Raw genomic sequence first — 21,482 nt, forward strand, 5'->3', positions numbered from 1 at the left:
CAAAACTGGTAAGCTTCTTACCTATAAAATTAAAGGCAAAAGACAAACCCCGAGTAATGAATAACCTGTGTATCTGTCTTGACAGACAGACAGGCTGGCTCAGTGGAAAAGCACTTGCTACCTGAGCATGAGAGCCTAAGTTCAAATATCCATCACCCACATAAAAGGCAAGCATAGCCGTCCCCTCGAGCCTGTATGCCAGCATGTGGTTGGGGCCCTGGAGGAAGGGCCTGAAAGCTCATTGGCTAGCGAGCCTAACTGAAAAGACAAGCTTCGGGTTTGGTCAAAGAGCCTGTCTCAAAGGAATAAAGTATAAGGCAATAGAAGACGACATCCAATGTCTCCTCTAGCCTCCGTACGCATGTGCATGTACACACACACACACACACACACACACACCAAAAACCCTGAGCTGTCACTCGATTTATTAATAGTGATTAATCAATATTAACACACTTTATTGGTAGATTCCTGGTAAATCTCTCCCTTTTTTGACACTGATATTTTTTAAAAAGATACTGATTTTGTATGTAAACTGGACTGAAAGGTTGGTTTAAAAAAAAAATTCACTGCAGAATGCCTTACCGTAATATTGAGAATAGAAAAACACTCTGGATTTTCAGGGTCCCCACACCTTAAGTTGGAGAGGTAATCCTCAGCAGAATTTTCCAATTCCTCGTGAGTGCAGTTATCCAGCAAATCCACAGGGAAGGCCATCCTCTAACAAACATGGAACAACACACTTAGACTGCATGCCGTCTTTTCTTAAACAAACAAACAAACACCTACTGCAATATCCCTATTGTATTGTAAGGAGACCTCTATACTTCTATTTCATTATGTCAAGACAGCTTGAGTCTGTTGATTTAGGCACATATGTCAAAAACTTTCTAGTATTATTCATTTGTATTCAAACAGCCAACAGAGCCAGACATGGTAGCTCACACATATAATCAAGCACTCTGGAGACTAAGGAAGGAGAATTGATTAGAGTCTGAGGATATCCTGGACTATACAGAGAGTTTCAGGCCAGCGCAGCCTATTTGTGTAAGACCTTGTCTCAAAATAACAACAACAAAAAATAGGCAATGAAACAAGAAATCTATCCAAAGGTTATTGACTAACAATAACTATGAGAAGTTATTGTTAATCATTAACAAAATCTATGAAAAGTCACCAAAAGTACAGTCAGCAAAATTCAGTCTCCTCAATAAACATGTGGTATGGAGTTTACAGGAAAAAAAAAAAGTAGGAAGTAATGTAAATTCAAAGGAACTTAAGAGACATACCAATCCTATGTATTCTGAAGAGGATCCTGACCAGGTGTGCTCTTGAAAAATATCATGATAAAAAGTTCAATAAAAATTAAAATCTTGGGCTCCAGCAACAGCTCAGCGCTCTTCCAGAGGATTCAGATTCAATTCCCAGCACTCACAGGGTGGCTCAAAACCATCTGTAACCCCCAGTTCTGGGGGGATCCAACACCCTCTTCTGGCCTTTACAACTACCAGACAGGCAGTGCATAGCTACACATACAAAGGACTCATACACATAAATTTTTTTAGAAATTAAATAAAATGACAACTAAGCTACCAGTTCTTAGAAAGGTAGGAACAAAGGTAGGACATACTACTGTCCTACTCTAAGAGTTCTCAGATTTGTTAGGACAGGGCTTGCGGGTGCCCCGGGGTGAGGGAGACACACCACGCAGACAGGGCAGCGGGCTGCAGAGTGGAGCCAGGAAACGTCACTCAGCCATGCAGACGAATGTCCATGTGGAAAGTTTATTATTAAAGGGAGAGAGGGGAGAAGGGGAAGGGGAGAGGGGAGGGAGGGAACGGGGAGAGGGGAGGAGAGAGAAAGGGGGAGGGAGAGGGGGACAGGTGGGAGGAAGGAAGAGTTTTTTTCCTTAAAGGGGACTTACATAAGATGAAGTGGGGGGGTGTCCCCAAAGGGTGGTTCAGATACTAACACGACTCATACACTTTTTACTTTGTAAAGTGTTTAGTGTATGTGTCCACACCATGGCTTGCCACTTGAGGTGAGCCAGTTTTTCCTTCCACCATGTGGGTACTGGGTACTAAACTCAGGTATTCAGCATGGTATCACACTCCTTTACCATTAAGCCACCTGGCCCCACCCTGACCCCATTTTTATTTACCTAAAATGAAAACTGGAAAGTCTAATTGTAAAATTTCCTAATAATCTCTTCAGTTTTGACTTATGGATTAATTGACAAGTTTTGTTGGGGAGGGGGCGTTTGGCACGTGCCCCTGGCTTGTCTGTGAAGGTCAGAGATCATCATCTCCTTCCACCACATAGGTCCCACCCTTTACACTGTCAGGTTTGACAGCAGGTACCTTTACCTACTGAGACATCTTGCCGCCCTTGAAATTCAATTTTTATAAAAGTATAAAAGGATTTAAAAAACAAAACAAAAAAACCCCAAAACTTTCTAGTCCTGTCGCCACCAGAAATGAAGGAAAGGGCGAAGGGAGGGAGAGAGGAAGTGAGTGGTCACGAGAGCGGAAGGAATCAACTGGGGGTGTTCCTCCTACATGACCTTCAAACCCATTTTACATGCACACAGCTGGGAGAGACACCGGTGAATACGTCTTTGCTGAGTTCTGAAGATATGATGAGGAGACATTTTTACCACTACTTGAAATTTCTGATCACTGAAAATCTAATTTTATATGTCTGTATTTTTTAATCACATCGATTTTTTAAAGTCAAAATCTATTAGCAAAACACTTAAATTCAATCCTGCAGTTAGTAAATATAAATGTATAAAATTTCCATTTTATGGAAAGAAAGTCTGTAAAACTATTTGAAAGTACTATCACAGAATTTCCTTTGAAGAGAAAGACAAGCCCTATGATTTTCAGAGATATCAACCAGAATCTTGGGTAGATAAAATGTTATTAGAAAAGAACCACAAAGCCAGCCAACACGATGGTGCAGGCAGATCTCTGAGTTCGAAGCCAGCCTGGGCTACCGAATGAGTTCCAGGAAAGGCACAAAGCTACGCAGAGAAACCCTGTCTCAAAAAACCACAAAAGAAAAAAAAAAAAGAAACTTGACCAGTAGTAAAGCAGGAAAAATATGAACCCAGGCAACAAAATACACTTTCCATTATAATTATATATTATATTTATTTCCATTATAATTATTTAATATGCAAAATCACACACCAGTATTTTTTATAGTTGCATATTTTTTTGTTAAACTGTTATAACTATTCATGATTTAATATTTTATATACATATTTCATTCTAAAGAACACTAGAACTGGAACTCTGTTACCCTGGGTCAGCTTGGCCACTACCTTTATGGTCATACACAAGTTACTTACCTTCTTTAGGCTTCTACAGTCTCGTTAGTGATGCGACATAACTGGACAGGCTAAATCTAAAGACCTTTTAAAGACCTAAATTCTTTTTTTTTCCCCTAAATTTTTATAATTAGAAAAAAAACATAGTGGCTAGAACTACATAAACTACTAGCATTATGGTGGTTCTGCCCCAGCTAACAAAAGCAAGGGAAGATGTAAGGTTTGGAGGGAGGATGTTGTGATAAATCCCTCAATTCTCTCTTGTTTTTAAGCTTCTGTTCAATGTTACATAACTGTAAAGCTGTCAGGTCAAATTCTGTCAAGTACTTTAGGCTCTGCCCATGAGATAAACCAAAAAGCCTAAACAGATTCTACATGACTGAGAAAGCTTAATGCAGCCGTAAGCCAACTAGCTCATCAACACTGACACAGAATGGACAGTGAAGTGTAAAAATTGTCCAAATAAATTTATAAATTAAACAAAGGGTCTGCTCGGGGATCCTGGCCAAGCTGTGCAGAAACACAAGCAGAACTCTTGCAGAACTGTTCCAAGATGCCATCCGCCCCAGACACTCTGCCTCTATTTCCTATAATCTCACTCTTTTCCCTAGATTTATATAACTATGTAAAAGAATGAATGTTCTTAATATGTAAAAGCAGAGTAGGAACAAAAGAGCCCATCACTGGCATTTTCCCTCTACTTACTGCTACTCAACTGTACCTTAAAAACAGAGGGGAACATATTTTTGTATTCATTCTATAATTATTGCATCATTTCTGCAGGTTTCTGCTTCTGTTTGGGGGCTTCTGAGGGGCAGATCCCAAATCAAAGTACAAACACTTGAGGGGTAAGTTCTGAGAAAACAATTATCTCCACCAATTCAAGTCATAACCCTGTCCTTACTCACAATGATTTCTTCTTCAAGAGCAGGCTAGATTTCTAGGCACCAACTCTGCAACACTCTCAACTTCACACAAAAGCCAGTTTCTAACCTTGTGATTCTTTAACTCCTCCCTTTTCTCCCCAATTTCCTTCCCTAACCAGCACAAGGCCTGTACTACATCATTTCAACTGATCTCTCTGCCTTACATCTTTTGATTCTGGGCCCCTTGCCCTCCACAGGCTGAGTCCTAGATGCCCAAGTTGCATCCAAACAGTCGCCTTTACTCTGAGAGCTGAGAAGTTGAGTATGCAAATAATGAGTAACTTAAAAAGCTACTACTACCACCACCACATCTAAGTGGTCCTTGACAGTGCTCAGAAAGCCCTAACTCCCTACATGTCAAAGATTTGCTCACATTTGGGTAATGACTACCTCTAAGTTTGTAGACAGGTACATAGGATCTTAAATAAATATGGTCCTTAAAGATTTACATTGCTGGGGGCTGGAGAGGTGGCTCAGAGGTTAAGAGCACTGTCTGTTCTTCCAAAGGTCCTGAGTTCAATTCCCAGCAACCACATGGTGGCTCACAACCATCTGTAATGAGATCTGGCACCCTCTTCTGGCCTGCAGGGATATGTGCAGACAGAACACTGTATACATAATAAATAAAAAATAAATTAAAAAAAAAAAAAAAAAAAGATTTACATTGCTGTCTCCAATAGCTGTACCGCAAACCCTAAAGTAGACACTTGTATTCATTTGACAGATAAAGAAACTAAAAACACCATTTCTTTTTCAAGGGCACACAACCAGTAAGGAGTCAGTACTTGTTCTTTCAATGACAATGCTGCACCATCTCTCCAACCTTAGGTGTCAGGGACCTTAAAAGCACCTACCGAGAAAGTATTCAATATAAATACTCTTTTCAAAAGTACTTCCAGCCGGGCGGTGGTGGTGCACGCCTTTAATTCCAGCACTTGAAAAGCAGAGCCAGGCGGATCTCTGTGAGTTCGAGGCCAGCCTGGTCTACAGAGCGAGATCTAGGACAGGCACCAAAACTACAGAAAAACCCTGTCTTGAAAAAACCAAAACAAAACAAAACAAAAAATTAAGAAATATTCTAACAGAAAGTTTAATTCTCTCTTCGTGTCCTAGAAAATCCTTGGCACTAGGAATCCTTTGAACATGATTGTATGCTATTGGGTCTACACTGGTTCATGTCATGTGCCCTAGAGCCAAACTGACAGGATTTAGTTCATAACCTCGGGCAACAACTAAAGATCTGAACATGCAGAAGGAAAGGACCTCTGTTGGGGCAGAAATAAACTGTGACAAGCTGAGCATGGTATGAAAAGGCTTGCATCTGCACTGAGCTGTGGCTGCCTGTGAGCTCAGCTACTAGGGGGGCATGAGGACCCCTTGAGCTCAGAGCTTGAGGCCAGTCTGGCAACACTAAGACTCCAACTCAAAAAAACTTAAATTTGTATCTAAAAACAGAAAAGTCACAGGCAAATTATAATCAGTATGATCCATAATCCACAAGGGCTAATCCACTAATATAGACAACAAAGAATTTTTAAAGCTAAAATGCATAAACTTTGACAAAGGACATGAACAGAATTTTTCAAACAGGAAAAATAAACATCAAAAAAATGCCAAATTCTTTTTTAAAAAGCCTACCTGAATATATATATTTTAAAAATTATGAAGAGTTTCAACATAAATGTATATATAAAAATCTGAAAATACATACTGTATTGTTAACAGTATTGAACCCTGATGAAGAACCACCCTAAGGAAGAACACAAGACCACAGACTACATTCAGAGACTTCCTCCTTCAGCTCACTCTGTAGCCCAGCCTCTCTTGAACGTATGTGGTAACAGGCTGTGTCTACATCCTAGCACTAAAGAAGGCAGAATATGAATTTGGGGTTCTGTGGTGGAAGCAAAGCAGGATTCATGTGGCTGAAATGAGATTCAAAGATGTTTGAAAGGTGCTGAATGGTCAGAACACAAACACTAAATGACTCTCCCCAGCTGGATTAAAGATGGTGCACATCTTTAATCCCAGCACCCAGGAGGCAGAGGCAGGTGGATCTCTGTGAGTTTGAGGCCACGAGGTTAGCCTGGTCTACAAAGTGAGTTCCAGGACAGCCAAGGCTATCCAGAGAAACCCTGTCTCAAAAACCAAAATAAAAACAAAATAAAGACTATCTCCAGGAGTGGCTGGTAAATCCTCCTTACTAAATCAACACTATGCGCAAGATACAGAGAACACCTTGTACACTTCTGACACATTACAAAGTCTAACAAATGATCTTAAATCCAAAAGACATGACCCACAACTGAAGCTTCCACTTAAATACATGCTGTACTAGATAAGTACATATACTATATACTATGTAAGTACAGCATGTATTTAAGTGTATTTAAGGACATTAGCAACTCCAGAGCTCCATGACGATTACTCAACACTGCCTATAACCTCAAAGAAGCAATTTACAAAGCGCAGAGAAAGTACTTAAGTGAATGCCATAAAGCAGTGTTCATTTCAATATTAAACCTAAGACTCTTTGTTTTATGTTGGTTTCTCTACCACATAAGCACATCTGACTTTACTGGGATTTATTAAAGCTGCTGGGTTTTTCAGCACAGCCTGTCTCAATACTAGTTCTGTAAAACAGGAGTACAAACAATAATCACTTAGGGTTGCCACTATCTTTAACACAAAATACCACAGACATTTGTCTCATTTAGAACCACAAAAATTGTTTTATTTATTTATTTATTTATTTATTTATTTATTTATTTATTTATTTATTTATTTATTTATTTATTTTTGGTTTTTCGAAACAGGTAGCTTTGGCACCTTTCCTAGAACTCACTCTGTAGCCCAGGCTGGCCTTGAACTCACAGAGATCCACCTGCCTCTGCCTCCCGAGTGCTGGGATTAAAGGCGTGCGCACCAAGCGAGAGCAGTCCTCCCCAACACACACACAGATTGTGTTAAACGTAAAGAAACTTTATCTAGTTCACAAGTAAAACAAAAAAACTCAGTGCTTAATTTTGGTCTATTCATGAACTATCACAATGACCACCATCCTCCACTCCTCCTCTCTAATGTCTGTGCTAAATGGCTAGAGTTGGGGAAGGGCCTCTCCAGAGGCCCAGGTGTTAAAGGCTTGGTACCCAGCCTGTGTCACGCTTGACCACTGGGGGAACCTTTAAGAGGCGGGGCCTAGCAGGAGGAAGTTAAGTCACCACAAGCACAAATGCCCTGGAAGGAAACAGTGGGACCTTAGCTCCTTTTCTGTTGCCAAAGGCAACAGCTTTACTCTACCCATGATGCACTGCCTCCCCAATAACTCAGCAATGGAGTTAAGCACCCACAGACTGGAACCTCTAAACCATGAACCTCTTTTAAGCTATTATCTCATCGTGCCACAGTGACATAAAGCAACACACTAAAGAACACAGCCAAGGGTTCCCACTTCATACAGACACTTAACCCACAGCCTGGGCATTGCCCTCTCCTGTCCAGGCCTCCGCACTCCTCATTTTAGAGCCACAGCTGCTCTTGCAAACACACATGAACTTACTTACCATGTAAGCAAGAAAAAATATTCCCTTATTTCTCACTAACATCAGGCCCATAGGAAGGGATTACAGGTAGTAGTACGTTTCCTGCATAACTTCAAAACATATCTGAGCAACTGAGTGACTAAATGAAAATATGTAACGAACTGTAGAAATGATCTCTGAAAACAGTCTTTGAATGACAGCCTCAAAAGGGAGGGAGAGAGCCGCAGACAGAAACCAGAAAGCAGAGAGAAGGGCAAGCAAATGGATTTAGCAAGCCAGTTAAGGGACATAAAGGCAAGTGGGAGTAGAAATGCAGAAAAATAAACTGAGGTCAGGCAACAGCAGACTAAGAATACTGTCTTAGTATTCTATTTCTGTGAGAGAGACACCACGACCACAGCAACTCTGACAAAAAGAGAGCGTTTAATTGGGGCTTGCTTGCAGTTTCAGCGGTTTGGTCCATTATTGTCACGGCAGGGAGCATGGCGGCACACAGAAAGACATGGTAGCTTAGAGCTCTACTTCTGGATCTGAAGGCAGCAAGAAGAGAGAGCCACTGGGCCTGGCTTGAGCTTTTGAAAACCGAAGCCCACCTCTAATGACACACTCCCTCCAACAAGTCCACACTTCCTTCAGCAAGGCCATACCTCCTAATCCCTCTCAAGTAGTGCCACTCCCTAATGACCAAGCATTTAAATATATGAGCCTATGGGGGCCATTCCTATTCAAACCACCATAAATACTATATTATACAATCCTAGACCTTATTTGACACATTAGCAGAAAGCCATTAAGAAACTCTAAGCAGCCGGGCGGTGGTGGCGCACGCCTTTAATCCCAGCACTTGGGAGGCAGAGCCAGGCGAATCTCTGTGAGTTCGAGGCCAGCCTGGGCTACCAAGTGAGTCCCAGGAAAGGCGCAAAGCTACACAGAGAAACCCTGTCTCGAAAAACCAAAACCAAAACCAAAAAAAAAGAAACTCTAAGCAGAGAAGACAGAAAAGGATATGTTTAAAGACAGTTTACCCAGCAGCTATATGCAGGGTGGTTCACTGGAAGAACTGAACAGAGACACAAGTTGAAGGGATGCTAACAGTATCTTGTGCATAGATAGTTGTCCTTTAGAATCTATGGTAGATTGGTTCCAGGACTCATTCCCAGCCTAAAAATCCAGACATTCAATTTTCTTGTATGAAATGCCACAGCATTTGGAGATTATCTGTGCACATCTTTCTGCAGACTTTAAACCATCTCTGGTTACTTATTATACTGAAAAATGTAAATGCTGTATAAATGGTTGTTAAATTGTATTGTTTAGGGAATAATAAGAAAAGGTCTGAGCATGATCAGTGCAGGGGCAATTAGGTTTTTCAACAGTTGACCTGAGAAAGGTTGTATCTGCAGATGCAGGCTCTTGTAACATGTAACATATGGCAATGGGATTCATTTTTCCTCATTTGTCTAATTTATCAAGCTCAAAACTCTAGAAAAGTAAAACCTATTTCTTCATACACATTAAAAACTGCGAATTGATCAAATGATTTTTGATGTCCTTTTAATTAGTAACTTGCTTACTTTCCTTCAAAACACTAGCGCGTACTTGGAAATAGAAGCTAGAAAGAGAGAAGTCTGGATTTACAATGAGGTGGTGTCCCCAAATTTTCATTTATAATTATTTTTAAGCTCAGAATGCACTTGCTATTTACCATGTACCAGGTATTGCGCTAAACATCCTATACATATTATCTCATTTGTTTCTCAAAATGATTCAAGAAGCAGATATTTTATATACATTTTCCAAATGAGTCTTAGGCCGGAATAATAAGCAAGCTGATCAAGCTCTCACAGCTAGAAGTAGAGCCAGGCTCTTAACCTAGGCAATCAGTCTACAGAAGCTTTTAACCTGCTGGCCAGGTTCCCAGGTCAAAACAAAAGGCCAGCAAAAACCACAATGTACCTAAATACAACACAATTATTATAGACTGTAATAACCATACTATTCGATCATTCCTAAGACGATAATTTTTTAAACCTTGCAATGTAGTTTCCTTAGACTTCCAATAATTCTTATACTGTACTCAGAATTTTCAGATGGTTACTTAACAATTAGGAAAAGAAAAGGGGCAATAGTGGCAGACTTCTTTAATCCCAGCACTCAGGAGGCAGAGGCAGATGGATCTCTGCGAGTTCGAGGCCGGCCTGGTCTAGAGTGAGTTCCAGGACAGCTAAGGCTACACAGAGTAACCCTGTCTCAAACTCAAAAGAAAAAAGAAAAAAAACAAAACCAAAACCTTAAGCCAGAGGCTGTCGCTTAGTTGGTAGGGTATGTGACTAGCACATACAAAGCTCTGGATGCAATCTTCAGCATCGCATAAGTGAATCTGGTGACACACGTCTGCAATGTCAGCACTTTCCAAGTACACACAGGAGAGCCGGATGTTCAAAGGCATCCTCAGTTACGTGGTTAAGTTTGAGGCTAACCTGAGTATTGTGTGACACACAAACACAACACACGCACAGACACAGACACACACACCACTCTACCCACCCCAGATAGGGAGCCCACTATAGACCAAAGTTTGTACATTACCAAAGTCCAACTTGGTGACCCAGTGAGTTTTATTGAGTCAGTTACAGGAGCAGAAATGACTCAAAGACAGCTGCATCACCAAAGCCACCCCAGCATGGGGACAGCTCACAAAAGCTAGGAACCATGCTGCACAGGCTGGGTGACTCTTACACTGTCACATTCTCCTGCCATCACGAAGTACAACCTTGGCCACCTCTGGAGCCCAGCTTCTGTGTGCTGACCGGAGGAAACACTTCCCAGAAGACTCCACCTCAATGCTGCTGCTCTCTTCTTTTTATTATGTGTACAGTGCTCTGCCTGCATGGCTCAAGAGGGCACCAGATCTCATTACAGATGGTTGTGAGCCACGGTGTGAACTTAGGTCCTCTGGAAGAGCAGCCAGTGCTCGCTCTTAACCTCTGAGCCATCTTCCCAGCCCCCGATGCTAGTCACTTCTTATCTTCAGCCCCAGCTGACCGACATTTATTGTTCCAGCAAAGCAAAAGTTTTACTTCACTGGCTCTGGTCTCTGATTCTTCAGCTCCAGCAGACTAGACACCACAGATCCTTCATGAAAACTGCCCAGTAGTCTTGGCTTCCCTCTGAAACTTCACAAGCTGGGCCTTCATCCTCTACACTGTTCTCAGCATTTTTAATCTTCCAAGCTCCCACAGAACAGCTCATCAAGCTTTGACACTCAATGGCTTTTCTGGCCCAAAGTTCCAAAGTCCTTCCACAATCCTCCCACAAAAACACATGGTCAGGTCTGTCATAGCAATACCCCATAATCCTGGTACCACTTCCTATCCTAGTTAGGATTACTATTGCTGTGATGAAGCACCATGACCAAAAGCAAACTTGAGAAGGGAAGGGTATATTTGGCTTACGTTATCACATCCACAGTCCATCACTGAAGGAAGTCAGGACATCTCAAACAGGGAGAGAGAGGATCTAGAGGCAGGAGCTGATGCAGAGGCCACGAGCAATGCTGCTTACTGCCCTGGTCCCTCTGGTTTACTCAACCTGCTTTATTATAGAACCCAGGACCACCAGCCCAGGGATGGCACCACCCACAATAGGCTGGGCCCTCCGTCATCGATCATTAATTAAGAAAATGCCCTACAGCCTTGCACACAGCCCAATCTTATGGAAGCATTTCTTCATTGAGGGTCCCTCCTCGAAGATAACTTTAGATTGTGTCAAGCTGACATAAAACTATCCATCACAAGACTGTAAATCCACATCAACTGTTTTATTAACTACACTATGCTTTTGTACCCCCATTCTTACAGGATGAGGGTACAGAAATTAATATTCTCCAGGCAATTAAAATATATATATATCATGTTTTTTGGGGTTTTTATTTTTTGTGTGTGTATGTGTGTAATGTGTAGATGGTATGTACTCACTCATAAGTGGATACTAGGTATAAAGCAAAGGACAATCAGACTGCAACTCACAGATCCAGGGAGGCTACCTAGCAGGGGGGACCCAAGGATGACTGTGGCTTATAAGTTTTGGTTTTGCCCAATCACTGGGCAAGCTTTAGTGAAACATTTCACTATTAGGATAAGAATTTGTACCATATCAAGCTAATGAAAGAATATGCTGGCTATACTTCCAGGATGGGAGGCTAAAATCTTTTTAGATTATGGATTAGCCTATAGAAAAATGTCTGCCATAAATCAAACAGTGAGGGGGAAGATGAATAGGAATCTCACTTACACAACTTAAGTAAAACATAGCTCTCTGAACAGATGAAGCTAGGTTTCTTCTGTATCCCAGATGAAGATAGGTTTCTTCTGTATCCCAGAATCTAATCAATATGTTTAAAAAAAAAGAAAGAAAGAAAGAAAGAAAGAAAGAAAGAAAGAAAGGAAGGAAGAAAGAAAGCAAGCAGATTGTAGCTGGGTGTAGTGGTGCACGCCTTTGATTCCAGCACTTAGGAGGCAGAGGCAGGTGAATCTTTGGGAATTTCAGGCCAGCCTGGTCTACATAGTGAGTTCCAGGACATTAAGTCATTTAGCTTTGGGAATTCAGACCCTACCTTCAGTTTCCTGCTTTAACAATCTGCATATGAGGATTAATGTCCCAAGGCTTAGCTAAAACAAAAACATTAAAAAAATAAAGAATTGAGAAAAAAAAGAAAGAAAGAAAGAAAAGAAATCAATCTGGGAAACACAGTTAGACACGCTCCCAAAATTAATAAATAAATAAAAACAAAACACCACCTGCCCTCAATCAAAGTGCCAGAGTAGGACCCCAAACCAAGGTATGTCACACATCTTTCCATACAGAATCCCATTGTGTCAAGATGGAATCTTATTTACATAGTGGCCCAGATCAAGATGTTACAGTAAAAAAATTTGTTGAGCCGGGCGGTGGTGGCACACGCCTTTAATCCCAGCACTCGGGAGGCAGAGCCAGGCTGATCTCTGTGAGTTCGAGGCCAGCCTGGTCTACAGAGATCCAGGAAAGGCGCAAAGCTACACAGAGAAACCCTGTCTCGAAAAACCAAATTTGTTGAATAGTAAAGTGAATAAATTCTGTCATTATTTCTAATATATATAAAATATGTATCGTGTGTGTGTGTGTGTGTGTGTGTGTGTGTGTATGTGTGTGTGTAATGTGTAGATGCCCACAGATGCCAGAAGCACTGGATCCAGAGCTGGAGTTACAGGCAGTTGTGAGTCGGAAGAGAGTACTAGAAACCTACAGGAACAGTACATACTCTTAACCACTGAGATGTCTCCATCCCCTCCAAACAAAACCTATACAGGCTAGCTTTAACTCTACTTTCTTGGTTTTAAATCAACAGCAAATACTTTTATGTATTCAAACCCAAGAATCAGGACATCCAAAATGTCAATGTTTTTTGCTGACATTAGCTATATTTCCTTTTCTTTCTTTTTGAGAAAGGATCTCAACTCTGCAGCCCAACCTAATCTAGAACTCACTATGAAGCCAAGGCTGGCCTCAATCTCACAGCCATCCTCCTGCCTCAGCTTCCTAAATGCTAGGATTACAAGTGTGAGCCATGGTGCTCAGCATTTAGCTGTGTTTTCCAATTGTGAGTGTAAATAGTAGAACTAAAGCCAATAAAGGAAGTGCAGAACAAAACCACACTGAGATCCCATGCCACTCTAGTCAGAAAGGGTATCACCAATAAAACGACAAATTCAAAACCACACTGAGATCCCATGCCACTCTAGTCACAAAGGGTACCACCAATAAAACGACAAATTCAAAACCACACTGAGATCCCACCCCACTCTAGTCAGAAAGGGTATCACCAATAAAATGACAAATTCAAAACCACACTGAGATCCCACCCCACTCTAGTCAGAAAGGGCATCACCAATAAAACGACAAATTCAAAACCACACTGAGATCCCACCCCACTCTAGTCAGAAACGGTATCACCAATAAAAGGACAAATTCAAAACCACACTGAGATCCCATCCCACTCTAGTCAGAAACGGTATCACCAATAAAAGGACAAATGCTGGGAAGAACGCAGAGGGCTTCCCACTGGTGGGAATATACTGGTACAGCCACTATGGAAATCAGTGCGAGACTCCTGAAGAAAACAGAGAACCATCACATGCGACCCTGGCATGCCAGCAATTCCTGGGTATACACCCAAAGGACTGTGTCAGCACACCACACAGAGACCTGCACACCCATACATGTTACAGCCCTATTTAAAATAACCTATTTACGGAATCAGCCTCCCTACCCACCAACAAATGAATGGGTAAAGAATATGTGGTCTATAGGCACAAATTGGTATTACTCAGCCATGAAGAAGAATGAGCTCTTCTCATCTGCAGGAAAATGGATAGAACTGGAAATGATGACACTGGGTAAGATAAGCCAGGCTCAAAAAGATAAACAGTGTTTCCTCTCAGCCATGCAATCTTTATTTTAAAAAGACACAAGGCGGGCATGGTTGCATACACTTTTAATCCCCAGCACTTAGAAGACAGAGACGTAGGATCTTTGTGAGTCTGAGGCCAGCCTGGTCTATACAGTGTTCCAAGTGTTCTACATATTGAGACCCTGTCGCAAAAAAGACATGAAAGTGGGGGAGGGGGTGGACCTAAAAGGATGGGGGTCCAAGGAGGGAGGGAATGAGTCTGAACAAAGTACACAGTGTATATGTCATAAATGAAACCATTTTTTTTTCAATTAATCAACATTTTCATTTTAAATTTTTTATTTACTCTAAAATAAGAAAACAGGCACTTCAGGGTACAGAAGGCATAAAAATGACCAATATGATTTATTTTCAATTTCAAAAAACTCATATTTCCTCCACATCAATATATATACTAAGGAAAATGGAAGGCTTTCGTTTTTTAATCAGAATTCTATCAACATTATGTTTATACTTTGCCTCATAGAAATCAAAAGCTTTGGTTGACACAAGATAGATAAAACACAATTTTTTTGTTTTGTTTTGTTTTTTGTATTTTTTTCGAGACAGAGTTTCTCTGTGTAATTTTGGTGCCTGTCCTGGATCTTGTTCTGTAGACCAGACCGGCCACGAACTCACAGAGATCCGTCTGGCTCTGCCTCCCGAGTGCTGGGATACAATTTTTAAAATAAGAAAGTAAGGGGCTGGAGAGATGGCTCAGTGGAGAGCACCAGCTGCTCTTCCAGGGGTCCTGAGTTCAATTCCCAGCACCCACATGGCAGCTCACAACTGTCTGTGACTCCAGTTCCAGGGAATCTGATACCCTCACACAGACCTACATGCAGGCAAAACACCAACGCACATAAAATAAAAATTAAGCATTTTCTTAAAAAGTAAATTATTGCTTTAATGAATCTCAAGAAAATGTCCTACGGGGGTACACGCTGGGACCTAATAAAAGGGAGAAAGTATAAGGTTCACTGAACTACATATTAAGAATCACCCTAATTTCAATGATAATAATCATCCTAACTTTCCTTAGGTCTGTCATCCCATATAATTCTGTCAGTGGCATTTCTAGCTAGGTGTGTTATCACCATTATGGTTTGGACCTGAAATGTCCCTTACAGGCTCATGTGGTTTAAAATCTGGTCCCCAGCTGGTGGCACTCTTTGGGGAGGTTGTGGGACCTAGCTGGAGACCAGACTGAGGGTCTGTAGAGTCTCAACGTCTCTACTTGCTCATCTGCCAAGATAAGAGAAGCAATTACCAAAAGCTCCACCATAGTCAGCGCTGTATTCTTCCATGCGGGGACGGACGGTATCCTGTGACACTAGCAGCCAAATCAAACTTGTTTCCTTCAAGTTATTTCTGGCAGGGATTTTGTCAAAGTCAAGTCACTAACCAGTGATGCTTTCACAGCTGAGGACACTGAGGACTGGGAAGACTGAATATCTTAACAAAAGTCGGACAGACAGACAACAACCAAGCAAAGTCCAAGCTCAAACTTCTGCCTCTTTGCCTTCACTGTGAAATCTTACTGAAAAATGAGTACTGTGTAGTGTCAGCATAAGCTCATCAGATATATCTGGAACCAATCGAAGCTTAAAAACACTGTGTGTTCGTGCATGTGTATGTGTGTGTGTGTGTGTGTGTGAGAGAGAGAGAGAGAGAGAGAGAGAGAGTGAGTGAGAGAGAGAGAGAGAAACAGAGAGAGAGAGATTTGGCCTCTAGAAATCCCTTTTAGTACAGTTCATTACTTTATCTAATGAGATATATATGTGTATATATATAAAATGTATATTTATATACAACAAAAAGACTTTCCTTCCATTCTGATTAATTCCTAAATCGGGCTCTAAGCTTTTTAGTCTATATATTATTTGACTTTCCAGCTACCAAAAACATTGCAACCTCCCAAATCCATCAATCATTTTTATTCTTACTCCTCTTGACCATGTTATGGGCCAGACCCAAGCTGCCATTTAAAACTTCTCTCCTTGGATACCCAGACCAATACTTCTTCCCAATGCTCATTTTTTCCCAGCAACTAAACTCCAGCCTCTGCATAATCCATCTTCAGGGATCCTTCCAAATGCTACGAACATGTCTTACCATGCTCTATATCTCAAAAAAACTTTTGGAAAAAAAAAAACAAAAAACTCATCCATCGTTCAGGACCAAGTTCAACCATTATTATTTTGTAAAGTACTAGCTTCATTCATCCAAAATGAATGTCCCCTCTTTTGTATGCCCCACATCCTCATGCTTAGTTTACTACAGGACAGTACTTAATGGCTGTCCCATCGTAAGACTAAATTTCTGAATTATAGCACATTTATATCTCTGTCCCCTAGACAAGTGTCTGGTTTGAAGTACTAACTATGGTGAATTTTCCAAACTAAACTATGTTTACACTTTCAAAGTTACAAACAAAGCAGGATGTAAAACATGGCACTTTGTGAAAACCTTTACTAAATTCATTTGTTCCTAATTCAAATTTTCAAAAGAGCAGTATATTTGTATTTTAAGGAACTTTTAAGGTTTAATTCAAAATGCTTCATCAAACTACAGACTCCTCAATGAAATGGCCAGTTTCTTTGTATCCTACAACATAAGAGACACCAATGGTTGCTTAACAAATGAAAGCTTTCTTTGGTGTAGTCTAAAACTAAACAAAATAGCGTTCTAACCTCAACAATCCTTCTAGCCCAGGGAAAAGGTTAGGCTTCCGCTAAAACTCCAACAATTATTTTTCCAATTATTATTTCTCAACCTTTCCCTGACTATCTTCAAATCATCACACCCTTCCCCCTTCATGAATTCCACCCCTGAGTAATGTCTTTCAAAGAATTGCAAACTATCTTTCTACAAATGAGGCATACCAAATTTAGAACTTAAACTCCAGGCTTAAAGAAACAAAAGAAGTACAGCCCAATGCTGTCTGAAGAGATCATCATCTCGGAACAAAATAATCGCGCCACTGAACACACATACACTCCTAAGTCTTAGAAATGGGGAGGAACATGCCCATGCACTGAACCTCTTACCTAACCAATCTTTACTACAGCATCCTTGACAGATACTGTTCCTTCCACCTCCTGACTGACTACTTGGTTCCTTTACATCGTAAATCCCTATTAAAGTAAATACTCTTGCATTTTTAAGCAGTTGATTGACAGTACACACAGGCTTGAAAGCTTAACGAGAAACATTTCATTTTGATTTCTCTGCCATTGATAACATATCACTGAAAATCTTAAGCAACCTTCAAGATAAAAAGCACACCCCAGTGCTGGAGAGCATTAGCAGCTCTTCCAGAGGTCCTGAGTTCAATTCCCAGCAACCACATGGTGGCTCACAGCCATCTATAATGGGACCTAATACCCTCTTCTGGCTTGCATGTATATAATGCAGATAGAGCACCATATACATAAAATAAATTTTTTTTAAAAAAAGCACCCCCAGATCACTTCCAAACTCATCAATTAAACACAACTGTTCCCATTAGGGAACTACTCACACAGTAACACAATCAGTGTGAAAGTAAAAACAGCTGTTGGATTTCAGGTTCACGCCCCTGGAGAGACAATCTCATCTCCCTTTTTTTTTTTTTTTTTTTTTTTTTATGGCTGGAGAGACAGCCGTGGGTGCTGGGAACCGAACTCTTATATTTTTGGTTGTGAGCCTAGCCTTTAACGGCTGAGCCATCTCTCCAGCCCTCATCTCCCTTTAATAGGTCCAAACTGGTCACCTGGAGTCCCCCGGCTTACAGTCTTCGTTTACTCAGATTCCCTAACCTGAGACAGAGACTCAAGTATCTTAGGGGCCTTTCCCCTCTATACTTCTGCCTATAAATCAAGCATCCTTAATAGGAAGCATGGGGTTGGGGAGATTGCTCAGAGGTTAAGAGCACTGGCTGCTCTTTCAGAAGTCCCGAGTTCAATTCCCAGCAACCACATGGTGGCTCACAACCATCTACAATAAGATCTGGTGCCCTCTTCTGGCATGCAGACATACGGTATACATAATAAGTAAATAAATATTTGTTTAAAAAAATAGAAGTGCTGGGTGGTGGTGGCGCACGCCTTTAATCTCAGCACTCAGGAGGCAGAGCCAGGCAGACCTCTGTAAGTTCGAGGCCAGCCTGGTCTATAGAGTGAGATCCAGGACAGGCACCAAAACTACACAGAGAAACCCTGTGTGTGTGGGGGGCATGATCTGCTGCTGGGGATGGTACTTAATATGGTAGCAGTTTAGATGCTTTTAAAAGTTTAATTTATTAATAAGGGTAACAAAAAATGTTTTACTTTCTAAAGTATTCAACCAGTATTTTTTCCTCACAAATCAGAGTCAAGTCTTTCACTGAATGAAGAGTCAAGTCTTCTTCACTGGATGAAGAGTCAAGTCTTTTTCACTGGATGAAGAGTCAAGCCCTCTTCACTGGATGAAGAGTCAAGCCATTCACTGGATGAAGAGTCAAGTCTTCTTCACTGGATGAAGAGTCAAGCCCTTCACTGGATGAAGAGCCAAGTCTTCTTCACTGGATGAAGAGTCAAGCCCTTCACTGGATGAAGAGTCAAGCCCTTCACTGGATGAAGAGTCAAGTCTTCTTCACTGGATGAAGAGTCAAGCCCTTCACTGGATGAAGAGTCAAGCCCTTCACTGGATGCACAGTATACTAAAGGATGGAAACCACTACAGCTATTTGGACTCAACTTCAAATATCAAAATAACTAGAAATCTTTCAGAACCAAAAAATACACAGGTACAAGTTTGACTTATGATCACTGGTGTGGCAGGAGACACACATAGGTTATATCTAGGTTCACCAAACTGATCCTCTTCATAAATTTAAAGAGGAATCCACTAATGACAGCCACTCCATTTCTATGCATGCCGGACTCATTTTACTATCATTTGTACTGAAGTTTTATGACTAATGAACTCCTCTCAGGTTCCTTTCTCTCCTATTCTAAAGAAGCAACAGTTAAAAGTAGATAAATAGTGCTGGGCCGTGGTGGCACACGCCTTTAATCCCAGCACTCGGGAGGCAGAGGCAGGCGGATCTCTGTGAGTTCGAAGTCAGCCTGGGCTACAGAGTGAGTTCCAGGAAAGGCGCAAAGCTACACAGAGAAACCCTGTCTCGAAACACCCCCCCCTCAAAAAAAGTAGATAAATATGTGAGCCTAATCTATTCCATATTAGTTATTAAAAATCATGCAAATACTTCATAGAACAAGATATAGTTTGAACAGAATACCTATACACCCAATGATGTGCTTTTAAAAAAAAAATTAAAGCACACCAAACCCAGATCCATTAGAAGTCCCTCCAGGGCTCACATGTATGTATTATGCAACAACCACCAGCGATCCAGATGTACCAGCGATCCAGATGTTAATCCTTGTTGTGATGCAATGGTAAAACACCAAAGGCAAGGGTAGAACTCATTCAAACAGCCCATTTACAAAACGAATTTAAACAAGAATTACTATATGCTCAAGAATCTTGGGAAACGAGAAATTAATAATTCGGGGGGGTTTATATTAAAACCCTTCCTCGGGGCGATCTTTTAGCTGCGCGCCCCTCCTCTCCCAACCCCCTACCCAATCTCCACAGCGTTTTCACTTAGGTTTTGCAGAGGACGGCCTGAAGGGGGGAAGGGGAGGACCGGCATCAGGTGGTTTACCTGGGGATCTACTTTGGATAAGATAACCCGCGTAAAAATTTCCAGAAGGGCGCAATGTGCGTTCCGTCCTTCCTCCCCAGGCACGCGCATCGCAGTACAGACTGTGATCCAGACCCCAGAGCCACACACCCGCCGGGACTGACTCAAGGCTCCTCCGTCCATCCTTCCCTCTCCGGCCGGCCGCACAGGCCTCTCGGCGATCCGCAGGATGGACGGCCCCGGGCCCACACGGGACCAGAGCGAACCGCAGTGACCCGAATTCCGCACCGCACCGCACCGCACCTAGTCGGGAGCGGCAAGCGGGGCCGCGAGGGAGCCCCCCCCCCCGGCGGCGCGGCCGACCCGGGGCTCGCACCCCCATCCCCACCCCCACCGCCACCCCCACCGCGCCCGGCTCGGGCGCCGCGGCCGCGACCCCGGGCAGAGGCGAGCGCGCGGCATTCCCTCACACAAAATGGAGGCCGGCGCACCTGGGGTCGCCGCCGCCGCCGCCGCCGCCGCCGGAGGTCCTCCCCGACCCCACCCCACCCCACCGCACTCCACCGCACTCCCCGGCCGCAGCCCGGGCCTCGTCCGCCGCGCCGCCCCGCGCCCCGCGCGCACTCCCTCACCTCAGCCGCGCCGCGGGGGCCCGAAGGCGGAGCGCGAATGAATGAGCCGCCGGTCCCCGCCGGTCCCCGCCGTCGTCGCCGCCGCCGCCCGGCCGCAGCCCACCGTCCCTCCGCCGGCGTGACGCACTGGCGCCGCGGCGCGCCCACCGCGAATCCCCCCGCCCCGCGCCGCCCGCCGGCCTCGGGAGCCGCCCCGCCTCAGGGCCGCCGCCGCCGCCGCCGCCTCCCGCACGGCTCGCCCGGCTCGCTCGCCCTCCCGCAGGTGCGCGCCCGGCGCCGCCCGCAGCACGCCCCGGCTCGCTCGCTCCCTCTCGCTCCCTCGCTCCCTCGCTCCCTCGCTCGCTCGGGCGGGCGGGCCGTATTAGAAGAGTGACCTTGGCTTAGCCGGGAATAGAAGCGTGTAAGCCGCGGGGGGCCCCCCGCGCCCAGCTCGCCGGCGCCTCTGGAAATTTCGCCCGGGGTGGGCGCGGCTTCTTCCCGGGCCTCCCCGGAGGGAGTTAAGGAGATGCTCGCCCACCCTGGGGACGCCGCGGCCCCTCGATCCCACCCCCATCCCCACCCCCTCGCCACCTCCTGACCCCCACGGCCACCCAGGGGCGCGCCAGGGAGAAGGGGGAGCGTGCAGACGCCCCGACCGACTTTAGGTCTGCCGAGAAGGAGCCATCGCGGCCCGGCGGTGACCTTTCCTACGTGACAAACTAACCTGACCCCAGAGGGCCTGCGCCATCCTCTCCTCCCCTTTCCCTCACCGCCCAGGCCCTTTGCCTGATGACACCCTACTGGGGGGGGGGGGGGGGATGGGGATAAGTTCACGGGAATTTTAAGGATGGTAATTCTTTGAAGCAAGACATGCTGTAGTAGAAATATATTTAATAAAGATGCACAGCAAT

The 21,482-nt window shown here is 43.4% G+C and overlaps 1 protein-coding gene across 1 annotated transcript in view; it reads right to left on the bottom strand.

Annotated features, from left to right (window-relative positions):
- Positions 1 to 20,695, bottom strand: part of Fam169a (family with sequence similarity 169 member A) — a 54,931-nt gene extending 34,236 nt beyond the window's left edge. The window contains exons 1-2 of the mRNA XM_059276269.1: positions 20,593 to 20,695; positions 586 to 720 (exon numbers count right to left, since the gene is read on the bottom strand). Of these exons, the coding sequence (XP_059132252.1) occupies positions 586 to 717 (132 nt within the window). The 5' untranslated portion in view covers positions 718 to 720; positions 20,593 to 20,695. The remainder of the gene's footprint in view (positions 1 to 585; positions 721 to 20,592) is intronic.
- Between the last annotated feature and the right edge of the window lie 787 nt (positions 20,696 to 21,482).

The sequence above is a fragment of the Peromyscus eremicus genome, chromosome 11, assembly GCF_949786415.1.
Source record: "Peromyscus eremicus chromosome 11, PerEre_H2_v1, whole genome shotgun sequence".
Lineage (NCBI taxonomy): Eukaryota > Metazoa > Chordata > Mammalia > Rodentia > Cricetidae > Peromyscus > Peromyscus eremicus.